This window comes from Bufo bufo, chromosome 11 (genome assembly GCF_905171765.1).
Source record: "Bufo bufo chromosome 11, aBufBuf1.1, whole genome shotgun sequence".
In the NCBI taxonomy this organism is placed as follows: domain Eukaryota; kingdom Metazoa; phylum Chordata; class Amphibia; order Anura; family Bufonidae; genus Bufo; species Bufo bufo.
Genome location: NC_053399.1, coordinates 14,077,944 through 14,092,587, shown reverse-complemented (window position 1 = coordinate 14,092,587; position 14,644 = coordinate 14,077,944). Strand labels below are relative to the sequence as shown.

Below are 14,644 nucleotides of genomic sequence, written 5' to 3'. Positions count from 1 at the left end.
TGTAACTCAGGATCAGTACAGGATAAGTAATGTATGTACACAGTGACTCCACCAGCAGAATAGTGAGTGCAGCTCTGGAGTATAATACAGGATGTAACTCAGGATCAGTACAGGATAAGTAATGTATGTACACAGTGACTCCACCAGCAGAATAGTGAGTGCAGCTCTGGAGTATAATACAGGATGTAACTCAGGATCAGTACAGGATAAGTAATGTATGTACACAGTGACTGGACCAGCAGAATAGTGAGTGCAGCTCTGGAGTATAATACAGGATGTAGCTCAGGATCAGTACAGGATATGTAATGTATGTACACAGTGACTGCACCAGCAGAATAGTGAGTGCAGCTCTGGAGTATAATACAGGATGTAACTCAGGATCAGTACAGGATAAGTAATGTATGTATGTACACAGTGACTGCACCAGCAGAATAGTGAGTGCAGCTCTGGAGTATAATACCGAATGTAACTCAGGATCAGTACAGGATAACCATTTACAAAGTAATAATTTTTATGCAGATTTTGCAAATTTGTGAACAAATACACCTACAACTTGACTTTTGGTTCACATGTGGGTCGGAGGCTTTTGTTAGGAGCCCGAGTCAGACTTAGTTAAAAATGGCGGACAGTATACAGCAGTCGAGGGGTCCCATTGGGCACCATTCACATCCATCATTTGACAGAAATGCCACATTTTCATTCTGCTCCTATATTGGAAATTCGCAGAGATCTGAGCATCTGTTATATATTCTCTTATGAGCTAAACAGCCCGGACTCCAGACTGATACATTCCACCTGCACCGATACATTGTAGCAAACTACCAGGGCAGGAGACGGATTTGTGCTACTGTTTAGACTGGCTGCAATTGTAACAAAACCTGCGAGAAGTTAGCAGGTCAAGAGTCTGGATGTCAAGACAAAAGTTCTCATTCACATACAGCAAGCAGAAATGTTAGAACGGTAAGGGACAGAAATATATATAAGATTTTAAGACACAGGCGTATACCGGGAGAGAGTAAGAACATACCTTTTGTATTTCCCGAATCCAGCGGTTGACACCGGACTGCAGCTGGTTGAGGAACGTTGGGTCCTCCACCTTGTCTCCGAAGTCGGTGACTTTCGGCTTCTCGCCCCTCTCGTAGCACTGCTTGGCCACGTTGGTGATGTTGGGGTGGATCATCAGGCTGATCTCTGGGATTTCAATGTTCTGCTGAAGATGCAGAAGTCCCATCTCCAGCTCCGCAATCTTCTTCTCCACAGACGGAGCCATTTTGTCGCCATCTCTGCAGACAAATCACACACAGCTTGAGCACGGGCGGGAATAAGACGACTGTTTGTGACCAGTGCTGCTCGGCGGTTTGGAGTGGGGTTACACACCCTAATAGGGACCCACCACCACAAGCCTGAACAGAGCTGCACTCTGTATGTACACAGTGACTGCACCAGCAGAATAGTGAGCGCAGCTCTGGAGTATAATACAGCATGTAACTCAGGATCAGTACAGGATAAGTAATGTATGTACACAGTGACTCCACCAGCAGAATAGTGAGTGCAGCTCTGGAGTATAATACAGGATGTAATTCAGGATCGGTACAGGATAAGTAATGTATGTACACAGTGACTGCACCAGCAGAACAGTGAGTGCTGCTCTGGAGTATAATACAGGATGAAACTCAGGATCAGTACAGGATAAGTAATGTAATGTATGTACACAGTGACTGCACCAGCAGAATAGTGAGTGCAGCTCTGGAGTATAATACAGGATGAAACTCAGGATCAGTACAGGATAAGTAATGTAATGTATATACACAGTGACTGCACCAGCAGAATAGTGAGTGCTGCTCTGGAGTATAATACAGGATGAAACTCAGGATCAGTACAGGATAAGTAATGTGTGTACACAGTGACTGCACCAGCAGAATAGTGAGTGCTGCTCTGGAGTATAATAATACAGGATGTAACTCAGGATCAGTACAGGATAAGTAATGTAATGTATGTACACAGTGACTGCACCAGCAGAATAGTGAGTGCAGCTCTGGAGTATAATACAGGATCAGTAACGTATGTACACAGTGAACCAGATCTATATATAAACTGTATTATGGTGATCAATAGGTGGATGTGTAAGCAGGGGGTTTGGAGCTGTGTAACAGAACAGACTATAGAAAGTGACTAGTTAATAAAATAAATCAGAGCTCATGTCTGACCCGGAGCGCCCCTTACCTGTCAGCTTTGCCTGATTCACGGATGTACGATTTAAAGAATGGGGCGACCGCGTTGCTGATGAAGGAGTGCAGCGTCTCGTAGGGGGAATCCTCGCTGAGTGTGAGCACTCGCAGTTGAGAGGAGATGGGTTTGTCAGCGTCGATGACGGGGGTCCTCTTAATAAATGCCAGACTGGAGGGAAAGAAAATAGTACATGAAACATGCGCAACAATCCCCCCGACCGCCTCTCTGCAGCCGCGCCGCCCTCCGATAATCTGCTTCACCGTGTTACCTGTTGGATTTCAGTCCATAGTGGATGTCGATGTTAACCCTGTACGAGATTAACTCTCTCTCCTCTTCTCCTTCATCACCGACGTCCTCTGTGGAGAGAAGAACAGTGAGAGTCAGCGTCATTGTGACACTCAGCAGCAGCAGGGAGCGCGGGGAACGGGCACCAGTGAGGTTTTCGATCTATACATCATGATCTCAGAGGACTGGGCTGCAGCACCAGAGGGCTGAGCCGTCAATCACACCGCAGCCCCGCCCACATCCAGTCCCAGAAGGAAAGTTGCCCATATCCTGTACAATAGCAGACACCCAGAAATGGCATATAACCGGCAGCGTCACGGCTGTACGGAAATAATTCCCGCTACGCTTCTCTTATAGACGTGCATTAGAAGGACGGCGATAAATCAATTATTTCCACATATAAACCCGACAGCACCCAGATACAGTACGTAGAAAACCCAGGTTCTCTTTTAATAGACGCGATGATCCCATGACTCCACCGCGCCCTCCTCAGACTGACGGCCAAGTGACTCCACCCTGTGATCCCAGCAGCAGAGGCGGCATTCACAGGACGGACAGTAAAAATGGATGAAATTCATTGTTTTCTTTTTTTAAATCCCGCACCCCTACAGTGCCCTGAGTATATGGCCCCATTCACACGGCCGTGAACCGCAAGATACAGCAAAAGATAGGACACAGGGCGAAATCACGGACACAGAAGCCCACCGAAGGGCTTCCGTGTGTTTCCAGGTCCATGTCCTATCTTTTGCTGTATCCTGCGGGTCACGGACCAATAGAAGGCAATGGGTCCACACCGAGATGTGGAGGGCACTGTTTTTTTTTTTACAGACCCGTGGTATGCTGTCCGCAACACAGGTTATGGCAGTACTACAGTAGTTTGAACTTGGCCTATATAAGGTCCCTTTGTAGTGCTGCCTGGACATTTAATGGCCCCCTAACTGCCCCCCCCGTATCGATAATGGCCCCCTTACTGCCCCCCCCGTATCGATAATGGCCCCCTTACTGCCCCCCCCGTATCGATAATGGCCCCCTTACTGCCCCCCCGTATTGATAATGGCCCCCTTTCTGCCCCCCCGTATCGATAATGGCCCCCTTACTGCCCCCCCCGTATCGATTATGGCCCCCTTACTGCCCCCCCCCCGTATCGATTATGGCCCCCTTACTGTCCCCCCCGTATCGATAATGGCCCCCTTACTGCCCCCCCGTATCGATAATGGCCCCCTTACTGCCCCCCCCCCCCCCCCGTATCGATAATGGCCCCCTTACTACCCCCCCGTATCGATAATGGCCCCCTTACTGCCCCCCCGTATCGATAATGGCCCCATAGTGACCATGATAATGCCATTAAAAAAAAAAAAAAAATCCCTCATCCACTTGCACATGTGATGTGAGGACCCGCTCCTCACTGGGGGCAGCAGAACCTGGCATCACATGATGGGACGTCATGACGCTGGAGCCTCCGGTGAGGAGCGAGTGTCCCCACACAGTCAAGTGGATGAGGGATGTTTTTGTTTTTTAACCCCTGAACGGCCCTTTCTTTTTTCTCTCAGTGTACCCATTTTTTCATGGCCATCAGACAGACACACTCTTGTCTAAACAAAACTGTGATAAAGGGGCCCATTGGGCCGTGAAAATGGTCAACAATAAGATATGCTGCCTTGAAGAAACTCCGCAGAAATTTCTGTTGCATTTCTGCACAAAAAAAAAAACACATGTTACTTGCCGTTTTTGGCGCAAATTTAATGTGGTTTCGCTGCAGATCTCACCCTTGAATTGAAAAGGGTGAGATCTGCACACCTAACAATAGAAACCGCACAGTTGGCACGCTGTAGATTTCAAAAGCCGCACAACAGCTCAATTTCCGCACGGAATGAAAAAAGCAAAAATACGCATGAGGTTTGTCTAATCTCGTACAGTTATTAGGCCTCATGCACACGGCCGTTGTTTCGGTCCGGTCTGTTTTGGCGGCTCGGATGCGGACCCATTCACTTCAATGGGGCCGCAGAAGATGCGGACAGCACTCCGTGCGCTGTCCGCATCAGTTACTCCGTTCCGTGGCCCCGCAAAAAGAATATAACATGTCCTATTCTTGTCCCCGCTTTGCGGACAAGACTAGGCAGTACATGTAAAGGCTGTCCGCGCCGTTCCGCAAATTGCGGAACACGCACGGGCACCATCCGTGTTTTGCGGACCGCAAAATGTACCACGGTCGTGTGCATGCGGACTTACACTGAGCTTTTTCCATAATCCGCAATGTGTGCAGGCGGCCGAAGTGGGCAGGCAGGCGCAGGGAGCGTATTGAGTATCGGCAGGCGCAGGGAGCGCGCTGTGCCACAGGCAGGCGCAGGGAGCGTATTGAGTATCGGCAGGCGGGGCAGTCAGTGACAGGGAGAGCGCAGTCACACTGAACGCTGGCAGGCAGTGCCAGGGGGCACCAGCAAGAGTGGGCAAAAAGTTACAGGCCCGGGCTATACCAGCCAGTCTTGGGTGGGGCTCAGAGCTCTCTGCCTCCCCCCATTGTATGCATGGTCACATGCTGGAGGTGACTGGGAGATTGCTGCGAGTCGGACCGTGCGCTCCCGTAATTCGCCCACTGGCTCCTGGTATTGCCCATACGGCCCAGGTAGGTTTAGCATTAGGTCGCGAGCTACTTGAGAAACCTTGGCGCGGTGCTCGGGCTCAGACATGTCCTCCAAGCAGGATATGTTGGCTAATCTCTCAATTTTACACCAGTACCAGGGTGAGAAGAGCGCAGAGGGCACCCGTCTGTGATTGGTAGATTATTTTTACTGTTTATCACATCCACACATTTGCTAGGAGGTCCATTGTGGTACTTGTGGTCCGCCGCAGGCATCCTCCATTGTATGTCTTTTTGCTGGGGATTGCCATTAGCAGCGGACCACAAGTGCAGGATCTGCCCCCCCCCCAGGTATCGATGCACCACTGCATATGGGGTTGAGCACTTCCTGCTTTTTAAATACCACGCCAATCTGTAGTTTCTATACAAAAAGTGGCACTGAGGGTGGCCAGGCAGCACAAAAAAGGGTCCATCAAGACACAAACATCACCTGTCACCTGGAATAAAAAGGTGGTGTGAACGGGGCCCAGCAGAATCTACAGTGCAGTGCCGGCAGCCAGCCAGCAGGGGCGCCATCCTCCAGCAGGCCGGGGCTCTGGTGACAGCCGCCTCACCTTTCAGTGTCGTCCTCTCCACCAGGACTGTGTGGATCTGCGGATCCGACAGGAATTTCCTCATCTGCTCCAGGGCGCTCTTCTCCTCCAGCGCAGCTTCCAGGGAGGCCGGGGCGTCGCCGCCATCTTCCAGCAGCAGCGGCACCAGCTTCCTGATGTGCTTCTGCAGCACCGAGGTGTCCGCTACATTCTGCACCGCGGCCGACACCTCCAGGTTACCGGAACCGTCATCTCCGCCGCCCGTGTCCGTCATGTCTACAGCTCCTCTCCGTACGACAGCCGGGAAGCGAGTGACAGGGAGAGGCTGCACCCCGCCGCACAACAGAGAGGAGGAGGAGCCGCTTCTGGGGGCGTCACCGAGCGCGGGGGCTGCTGGGAAATGAAGTCCAATCCGCCATCTGTGCTCTCTGTCTGGTGAAGACGAGAACTACGATTCCCAGGAAGCAGCGCGGAGGCTGGAGACAAGGCGGCACTGCAGCATTACAGAGCGCTTTTGTCTGCCTGAAAAAAGATGGTGTCACTGACCCAACCAGGCCCACCTACCCACCATCCTCACTGACCCACCCAGGCCCACCTACCCACCATCCTCACTGACCCACCTACCTACCATCCTCACTTACCCACCATCCTCACTGACCCACCCAGGCCCACCTACCCACCATCCTCACTGACCCACCTACCCACCATCCTCACTGACCCACCCAGGCCCACCTACCCACCATCCTCACTGACCCACCATCCTCACTGACCCACCCAGGCCCACCTACCTACCATCCTCACTGACCCACCCAGGCCCACCTACCCACCATCCTCACTGACCCACCCAGGCCCACCTACCCACCATCCTCACTGACCCACCCAGGCCCACCTACCCACCATCCTCACTGATCCACCATCTTCACTGACCCACCCAGTCCCACCTACCCACCATCCTCACTGACCCACCCAGGCCCACCTACCCACCATCCTCACTGACCCACCCAGGCCCACCTACCCACCATCCTCACCTACCCACCCAGGCCCACCTACCCACCATCCTCACTGACTCACCCAGGCCCACCTACCCACCATCCTCACTGACCCACCTACCAACAATCCTCACTGTCGCAACATCCTCTTTCATCTGCCTATCCTGATCACATCCACTGAGCAACTCTGCTCCATGTACTTTACCTGATATTTATTGACGGCCTCTCAAGAATCATAATCCCTGATTCACAATCCCCAGCCTCATACTCGGTGATCCTCCTATATACGGCCTCATACATAGAAACATAGAAACCTAGAATGTGTCGGCAGATAAGAACCATTTGGCCCATCTAGTCTGCCCAATATACTGAATACTATGGCCTTATCTTATATGAAGGATGGCCTTATGCCTATCCCATGCATGTTTAAACTCCTCCACTGTATTTGCAGCTGCCACTTCTGCAGGAAGGCTATTCCATGCATCCACTACTCTCTCAGTAAAGTAATACTTCCTGATATCACTTTTAACCCTTTTCCCCTCTAATCTAAAACTATGTCCTCTTGTAGCAGTTTTTCTTCTTTTAAATCTTCTCTCCTCTTTTACCTTGTTGATTCCCTTTATGTATTCAGCAGTTTCTATCATATCCCCTCTGTCTCGACTTTCTTCCCAGCTCTACATGTTAAGGTCCTTTAATCTTTCCTGGTAAGTTTTATCCTGCAATCCATGTACCAGTTTAGTAGCTCTTCTCTGAACTCTCTCCAAAGTATCAATATCCTTCTGGAGATATGGTCTCCAGTACTGAGCACAATACTCCAGATGAGGTCTCACTAGTGCTCTGTAGAGCGGCATGAGCGCCTCCCTCTGTCTACTGGTAATGCCTCTCCCTATACACCCCAGCATTCTGCTAGCATTTCCTGCTGCTCTATGACATGGTCTGCCTACCTTTAAGTCTTCTGAGATAATGACCCCTAAATCCCTTTCCTCAGATACTGAGGTTAGCACTGTATCACTGATTGTATATTCTGCTCTTGGGTTTTTACGCCCCAGGTGCATTATCTTGCACTTATCAACATTACATTTTAGTTGCCAGATTTTTGACCATTCCTCTAGTTTTCCTAAATCCTTTTCCATTTGGTGTATCCCTCCAGGAACATCAACCCTGTTACAAATCTTTGTGTCATCAGCAAAAAGACACACCTTACCATCGAGGCCTTCTGCAATTTCGCTGATAAAGATATTAAACAATATGGGTCCCAGAACAGATCCCTGAGGTGCCCCACTGGTAACAAGACCTTGGTCTGAATATACTCCATTGACTACAACCCTCTGTTGTCTGTCCCTCAGCCACTGCCTAATCCATTCAACAATATGGGAGTCCAAGCCCAAAGACTGCACTTTATTGATAAGCCTTCTATGTGGGACAGTATCAAAAGCCTTACTGAAGTCTAGATAAGCGATGTCTACTGCACCTCCTCCATCTATTATTTTAGTCACCCAATCAAAAAAATCAATAGGATTAGTTTGACATGATCTCCCTGAAGTAAACCCATGCTGTTTTTCATCTTTCAATCCATGGGATTTTAGATGGTCCACAATCCTCTCCTTAAGTATGGTTTCCATTAATTTCCCCACTATTGATGTCAGGCTTACTGGCCTGTAGTTGCCCGATTCCTCCCTACTACCTTTCTTGTGAATGGGCACAACATTTGCTAATTTCCAATCTTCTGGGACGACTCCTGTTGCCAGTGATTGGTTAAATAAATCTGTTAATGGTTTTGCTAGTTCACCGCTGAGCTCTTTTAATAGCTTTGGGTGTATCCCATCAGGCCCCTGTGACTTATTTGTATTCATTTTAGACAGCTGACTTAGAACCTCTTCCTCTGTAAAGACACATGCATCAAAAGATTCATTAGTCTTCTTTCCTAACTGAGGTCCTTCTCCTTCATTTTCCTTTGTAAAAACTGAACAGAAGTATTCATTGAGGCGGTCAGCTAGTTCTTTATCTTCTTCCATATACCTTCCTTCTTTTGTTTTTAATTTGGTAATTCCTTGTTTTAGTTTCCTTTTTTCATTTATGTATCTGAAGAATGTCTTATCGCCTTTTTTCCCTGACTGAGCTAATTTCTCTTCTGCCTGTGCTTTAGAAGCTCTTATAACCTGTTTGGCCTCTCTCTGCCTAATCTTGTAAATTTGTCTGTCATCCTCGTTTTTTTTTTTTTTATAATTCCTAAATGCTATCTTTTTGTTTTTAATGATTTTGGCCACTTCTGCTGAGTACCACAGTGGTCTCTTCCTTTTTTTGCTTTTACTGACAAGCCTAATGCAATCTTCTGTTGCCTTCAATAGTGCCACTTTTAAGTAGTCCCATTTCTCCTGGACTCCAATTAAACTGTTCCAGTCTGATACCCGGTGATCCTCCTATATACGGCCTCATACTCGGTGATCCTCCCATATACAGCCTCATACTCGGTGATCCTCCTATATACACCCTCATACTCGGTGATCCTCCTATATACAGCCTCATACCCGGTGATCCTCCTATATACGGCCTCATACCCGGTGATCCTCCTATATACACCCTCATACTCGGTGATCCTCCCATATACAGCCTCATACCCGGTGATCCTCCTATATACAGCCTCATACCCGGTGATCCTCCTATATACGGCCTCATACCCGGTGATCCTCCTATATACACCCTCATACTCAGTGATCCTCCTATATACAGCCTCATACCCGGTGATCCTCCTATATACGGCCTCATACCCGGTGATCCTCCTATATACGGCCTCATACTCGGTGATCCTCCTATATACGGCCTCATACTTGGTGATCCTCCTATATACAGCCTCATACTGGGTGATCCTCCTATATACGGCCTCATACTGGGTGATCCTCCTATATACGGCCTCATACTCGGTGATCCTCCTATATACGGCCTCATACTCGGTGATCCTCCTATATACGGCCTCATACTTGGTGATCCTCCTATATACGGCCTCATACTCGGTGATCCTCATATATACAGCCTCATACTCGGTGATCCTCCTATATAGAGGCCTCATACTCGGTGATCCTCCTATATACAGCTTCATACTCGGTGATCCTCCTATATATATGGCCTCATACTCGGTGATCCTCCTATATACAGCCTCATACCCGGTGATCCTCCTATATACAGCCTCATACCCGGTGATCCTCCTATATACGGCCTCATACTCAGTGATCCTCCTATATACAGCCTCATACCCGGTGATCCTCCTATATACGGCCTAATACTCGGTGATCCTCCTATATACGGCCTAATACTCGGTGATCCTCCTATATACTGCCTCATACTCGGTGATCCTCCTATATACGGCCTCATACTCGGTGATCCTCCTATATACGGCCTCATACTCGGTGATCCACCTATATACAGCCTCATACTCGGTGATCCACCTATATACGGCCTCATACTCGGTGATCCTCCTATATACAGCCTCATACTCGGTGATCCTCCTATATACGGCCTCATACTCGGTGATCCTCCTATATACAGCCTCATACTCGGTGATCCTCCTATATACGGCCTCATACTCGGTGATCCTCCTATATACGGCCTCATACTCGGTGATCCTCCTATATACGGCCTCATACTCGGTGATCCACCTATATACGGCCTCATACTCGGTGATCCACCTATATACAGCCTCATACTCGGTGATCCTCCTATATACGGCCTCATACTCGGTGATCCTCCTATATACGGCCTCATACTCGGTGATCCTCCTATATACGGCCTCATACTCGGTGATCCTCCCATATACAGCCTCATACTCGGTGATCCTCCCATATACAGCCTCATACTCGGTGATCCTCCTATATACGGCCTCATACCCGGTGATCCTCCTATACACGGCCTCATACCCGGTGATCCTCCTATATACGGCCTCATACCCGGTGATCCTCCTATACACGGCCTCATACCCGGTGATCCTCCTATACACGGCCTCATACCCGGTGATCCTCCTATACACGGCCTCATACCCGGTGATCCTCCTATACACGGCCTCATACCCGGTGATCCTCCTATACACGGCCTCATACCCGGTGATCCTCCTATACACGGCCTCATACCCGGTGATCCTCCTATATACGGCCTCATACCCGGTGATCCTCCTATATACGGCCTCATACCCGGTGATCCTCCTATATACGGCCTCATACCCGGTGATCCTCCTATATACGGCCTCATACCCGGTGATCCTCCTATATACGGCCTCATACCCGGTGATCCTCCTATATACGGCCTCATACCCGGTGATCCTCCTATATACGGCCTCATACTCGGTGATCCTCCTATATACAAGACTCATACTCGGTGATCCTCCTATATACGGCCTCATACCCAATGATCCTCCTATATACGGCCTCATACGCGGTGATCCTCCTATATACACCCTTATACTCGGTGATCCTCCTATATACAGCCTCATACTCGGTGATCCTCCTATATACAGCCTCATACTCGGTGATCCTCCTATATACGGCCTCATACTCAGTGATCCTCCTATATACGGCCTCATACTCGGTGATCCTCCTATATACGGACTCATACTCGGTGATGCTCCTATATACGGCCTCATACTCGGTGATCCTCCTATATACGGACTCATACTCGGTGATCCTCCTATATACGGACTCATACTCGGTGATCCTCCTATATACGGCCTCGTACCCGGTGATCCTCCTATATACGGCCTCGTACCCGGTGATCCTCCTATATACGGCCTCGTACTCGGTGATCCTCCTATATACGGACTCATACTCGGTGATCCTCCTATATACGGACTCATACTCGGTGATGCTCCTATATACGGCCTCATACTCGGTGATCCTCCTATATACGGACTCATACTCGGTGATCCTCCTATATACGGACTCATACTCGGTGATGCTCCTATATACGGCCTCATACTCGGTGATCCTCCTATATACGGACTCATACTCGGTGATCCTCCTATATACGGACTCATACTCGGTGATCCTCCTATATACGGCCTCATACCCAATGATCCTCCTATATACAAGACTCATACTCGGTGATCCTCCTATATACGGCCTCATACCCAATGATCCTCCTATATACGGCCTCATACGCGGTGATCCTCCTATATACACCCTTATACTCGGTGATCCTCCTATATACAGCCTCATACTCGGTGATCCTCCTATATACAGCCTCATACTCGGTGATCCTCCTATATACAGCCTCATACTCGGTGATCCTCCTATATACAGCCTCATACTCAGTGATCCTCCTATATACAGCCTCATACTCAGTGATCCTCCTATATACAGCCTCATACTCAGTGATCCTCCTATATACAGCCTCATACTCAGTGATCCTCCTATATACAGCCTCATACTCAGTGATCCTCCTATATACAGCCTCATACTCGGTGATCCTCCTATATACAGCCTCATACTCAGTGATCCTCCTATATACAGCCTCATACTCAGTGATCCTCCTATATACAGCCTCATACTCAGTGATCCTCCTATATACAGCCTCATACTCAGTGATCCTCCTATATACGGCCTCATACCCGGTGATCCTCCTATATACGGCCTCATACTCAGTGATCCTCCTATATACGGCCTCATACTCGGTGATCCTCCTATATACGGACTCATACTCGGTGATCCTCCTATATACGGCCTCATACCCAATGATCCTCCTATATACGGCCTCATACTCGGTGATCCTCCTATATACAGCCTCATACTCGGTGATCCTCCTATATACAGCCTCATACTCAGTGATCCTCCTATATACAGCCTCATACTCAGTGATCCTCCTATATACGGCCTCATACCCAATGACCCTCCTATATACGGCCTCATACTCGGTGATCCTCCTATATACGGCCTAATACTCGGTGATCCTCCTATATACGGCCTCATACCCAATGATCCTCCTATATACAGCCTCATAGCTGGTGCGCATACTGGAAAGTCTGCGGCCGTGATCGGTCTGGGAAATATGGTCCTTGTATCGACCGCCGTTCCCCTGATCCGAACTGTCATAAATGCCTATGATTCAGTCGGGGACGCCGTGGTGAACACCATGATCGTGTTTCCCAGGACTTTGGGAGCCTTGTTCACATTTCCATGTCCGTTTGACGTCCATGGAAAATCCATCCATGAAGAATCCATGTTTGGTCCGTGTGTCATCTGTATTCCATGGACTTTGCTCACCTGAAAAGGAATTTCCAGAGCCTTTCCTACCAAAGGTTAGACAGAAGACAAATTCCATCCGTGTTGGGTCAGTGGTTTTTCACGACCCCACAGACTTCAATGGGCCTGTGTGGTCCTCAGCACTGACTGTTGCATGCTCCCGGGATTTTTCCAAACCACAAACATTAAAAGTCAATGGGTGCGTGTGCTGTCAGTGATTCACTGAAGTGTGAACGAGGCTTTGAAGGTGTTTTCCAGGTCATCAGTATCTGATTGGTGGGATCCGACACCCGGGGACCCCCCGCTGATCAGCTGTTTGAGAAGCCAGTGGCACTCACAGTAGCCTAGGCCATGTGACATCACATTTATCGGTCCCGTGGACAGCTCAGCCCCATAGAAAAGAATGGGGCGGGACTGAGTTGCGATGCCAAGAACAGCCACTATACAATGTATGACGCTGTGCTTGGTCAGCATGAAGGCTGCAGTGATCACAGGAGCCCCAGTGGCGTAGGGATCGCCATAGCAATGGCTATGGGGCCCTACGCCACTGGGGGCCCGCCGCCGACTGAGGATAAAAAAAAAAAAAAAAAAAAAAAAAAAAAAAAAATGTGGCGAGTGGGCCGGGCGTGGCGCTGTGATAAGGGGGGGGTCGGACTCGGAGCCGGCGGAGGTAGAAAGGCAGTCTGGGCGGCGGTTCGCCGGAAGTGGAGGAGGCGGGGTCGCAGACTAGGAACGTACTAGGAAGCTGCGAGTTGAGCTGCTGGAGTGTCGGTGGCTGGCTGGCGGCGCATGCGCAGTACGGGGTACAGTTCGGTCTGAATACCACCTTATACCGCATGGTTTATGGGCAGCTTACCAGCCTAAAAATCAGACCACATCTACAAACAGCCTTGTTTTGTTTTTTCGCTTCCATCATTTATTTCTTTTTTTGATTCATTTTTATGATGCGTGTAGAAACTTTATGAGAAAAAAAAAGCTTCACAAAAATGCTACACCGCAGCTCACTAGACCCTTCCCTGCCAATGGCAGATACAGAGCCATATGGAGGGTCTAGATGGCACTCTATATGTGTGCCCATGCCACACAGTAACCCCGATACTGATGAGTGGGGTGTACTGGGGCACCCTTCATCCCTATGATGCCGATGGGTCAGGACATGTGAGTGCAGCGTATGGCGGTATTATACTACGGGTGCTCCATGTTGCTGGTAACAGTAGAGAAGTTCTGGGTAGCACTGTGGCTGAGTGGTCAGCATCGTCGCCCTGTAATGCTGGGGCCATGAGTTCGAGCCTGACCAGCGGCCACAGCCATTGAATGAAGGAAGGTTGTCTGGCCTTGCCCGTGATGAGTTGCCATGCTAATACTGACACTGCAGCCGGGAGCAGGTGGCTTCTGTGCTATCAGTGACTGAGTGTAAATGACTTAACTGAGGCGGCCATGACATAGTGCCTTCATTAGGGTTTCCAGTACAGGCTTTACTGCTGACTTTATTTTTCCAGAAAGCTGAAGATGACTTCTCCAACGTAGATGCTATTGTGGTATCAGTCGGAGTGGACGAGAAGTGGCTGAGGTGAGGGCTGGCTGGGGAGTGGGACTGAGTCTCCGACCGAAGCGGCAGGCGGCAGCGTCAGTCAGTGTGGAGACTGGAGACTAGTGGAGGAGACTGGAGTTATTTCATCTGTGTGTGCGAGCCCGATCTCAGCATCTTCCCTATTCACACATATACCTGCTCAAGCCTGGCAGGCG

General features: G+C 49.4%; 1 protein-coding gene and 1 non-coding gene across 3 annotated transcripts in view; one reads left to right on the top strand and one right to left on the bottom strand.

Moving 5' to 3' along the window:
- The window catches only part of DYNC1H1 (dynein cytoplasmic 1 heavy chain 1), a 56,219-nt gene extending 50,197 nt beyond the window's left edge, over positions 1-6,022 (bottom strand). Inside the window, exons 1-4 of one of the 2 annotated variants that reach the window (XM_040411597.1) lie at positions 5,707-6,022; positions 2,498-2,585; positions 2,224-2,397; positions 1,028-1,283 (exon numbers count right to left, since the gene is read on the bottom strand). In XM_040411597.1, coding sequence (XP_040267531.1) covers positions 1,028-1,283; positions 2,224-2,397; positions 2,498-2,585; positions 5,707-5,959 — 771 coding nt within the window. In that variant the 5' untranslated portion in view covers positions 5,960-6,022. The remainder of the gene's footprint in view (positions 1-1,027; positions 1,284-2,223; positions 2,398-2,497; positions 2,586-5,706) is intronic. The other variant, XM_040411596.1, reaches the window with a different exon arrangement.
- Positions 6,023-14,234: 8,212 nt separating this feature from the next.
- On the top strand, positions 14,235-14,333 carry LOC120982627. The gene has a single exon (XR_005774958.1). It is a non-coding gene; the product is annotated as a small nucleolar RNA U6-53/MBII-28 (small nucleolar RNA).
- The last annotated feature ends 311 nt before the right edge of the window (positions 14,334-14,644 follow it).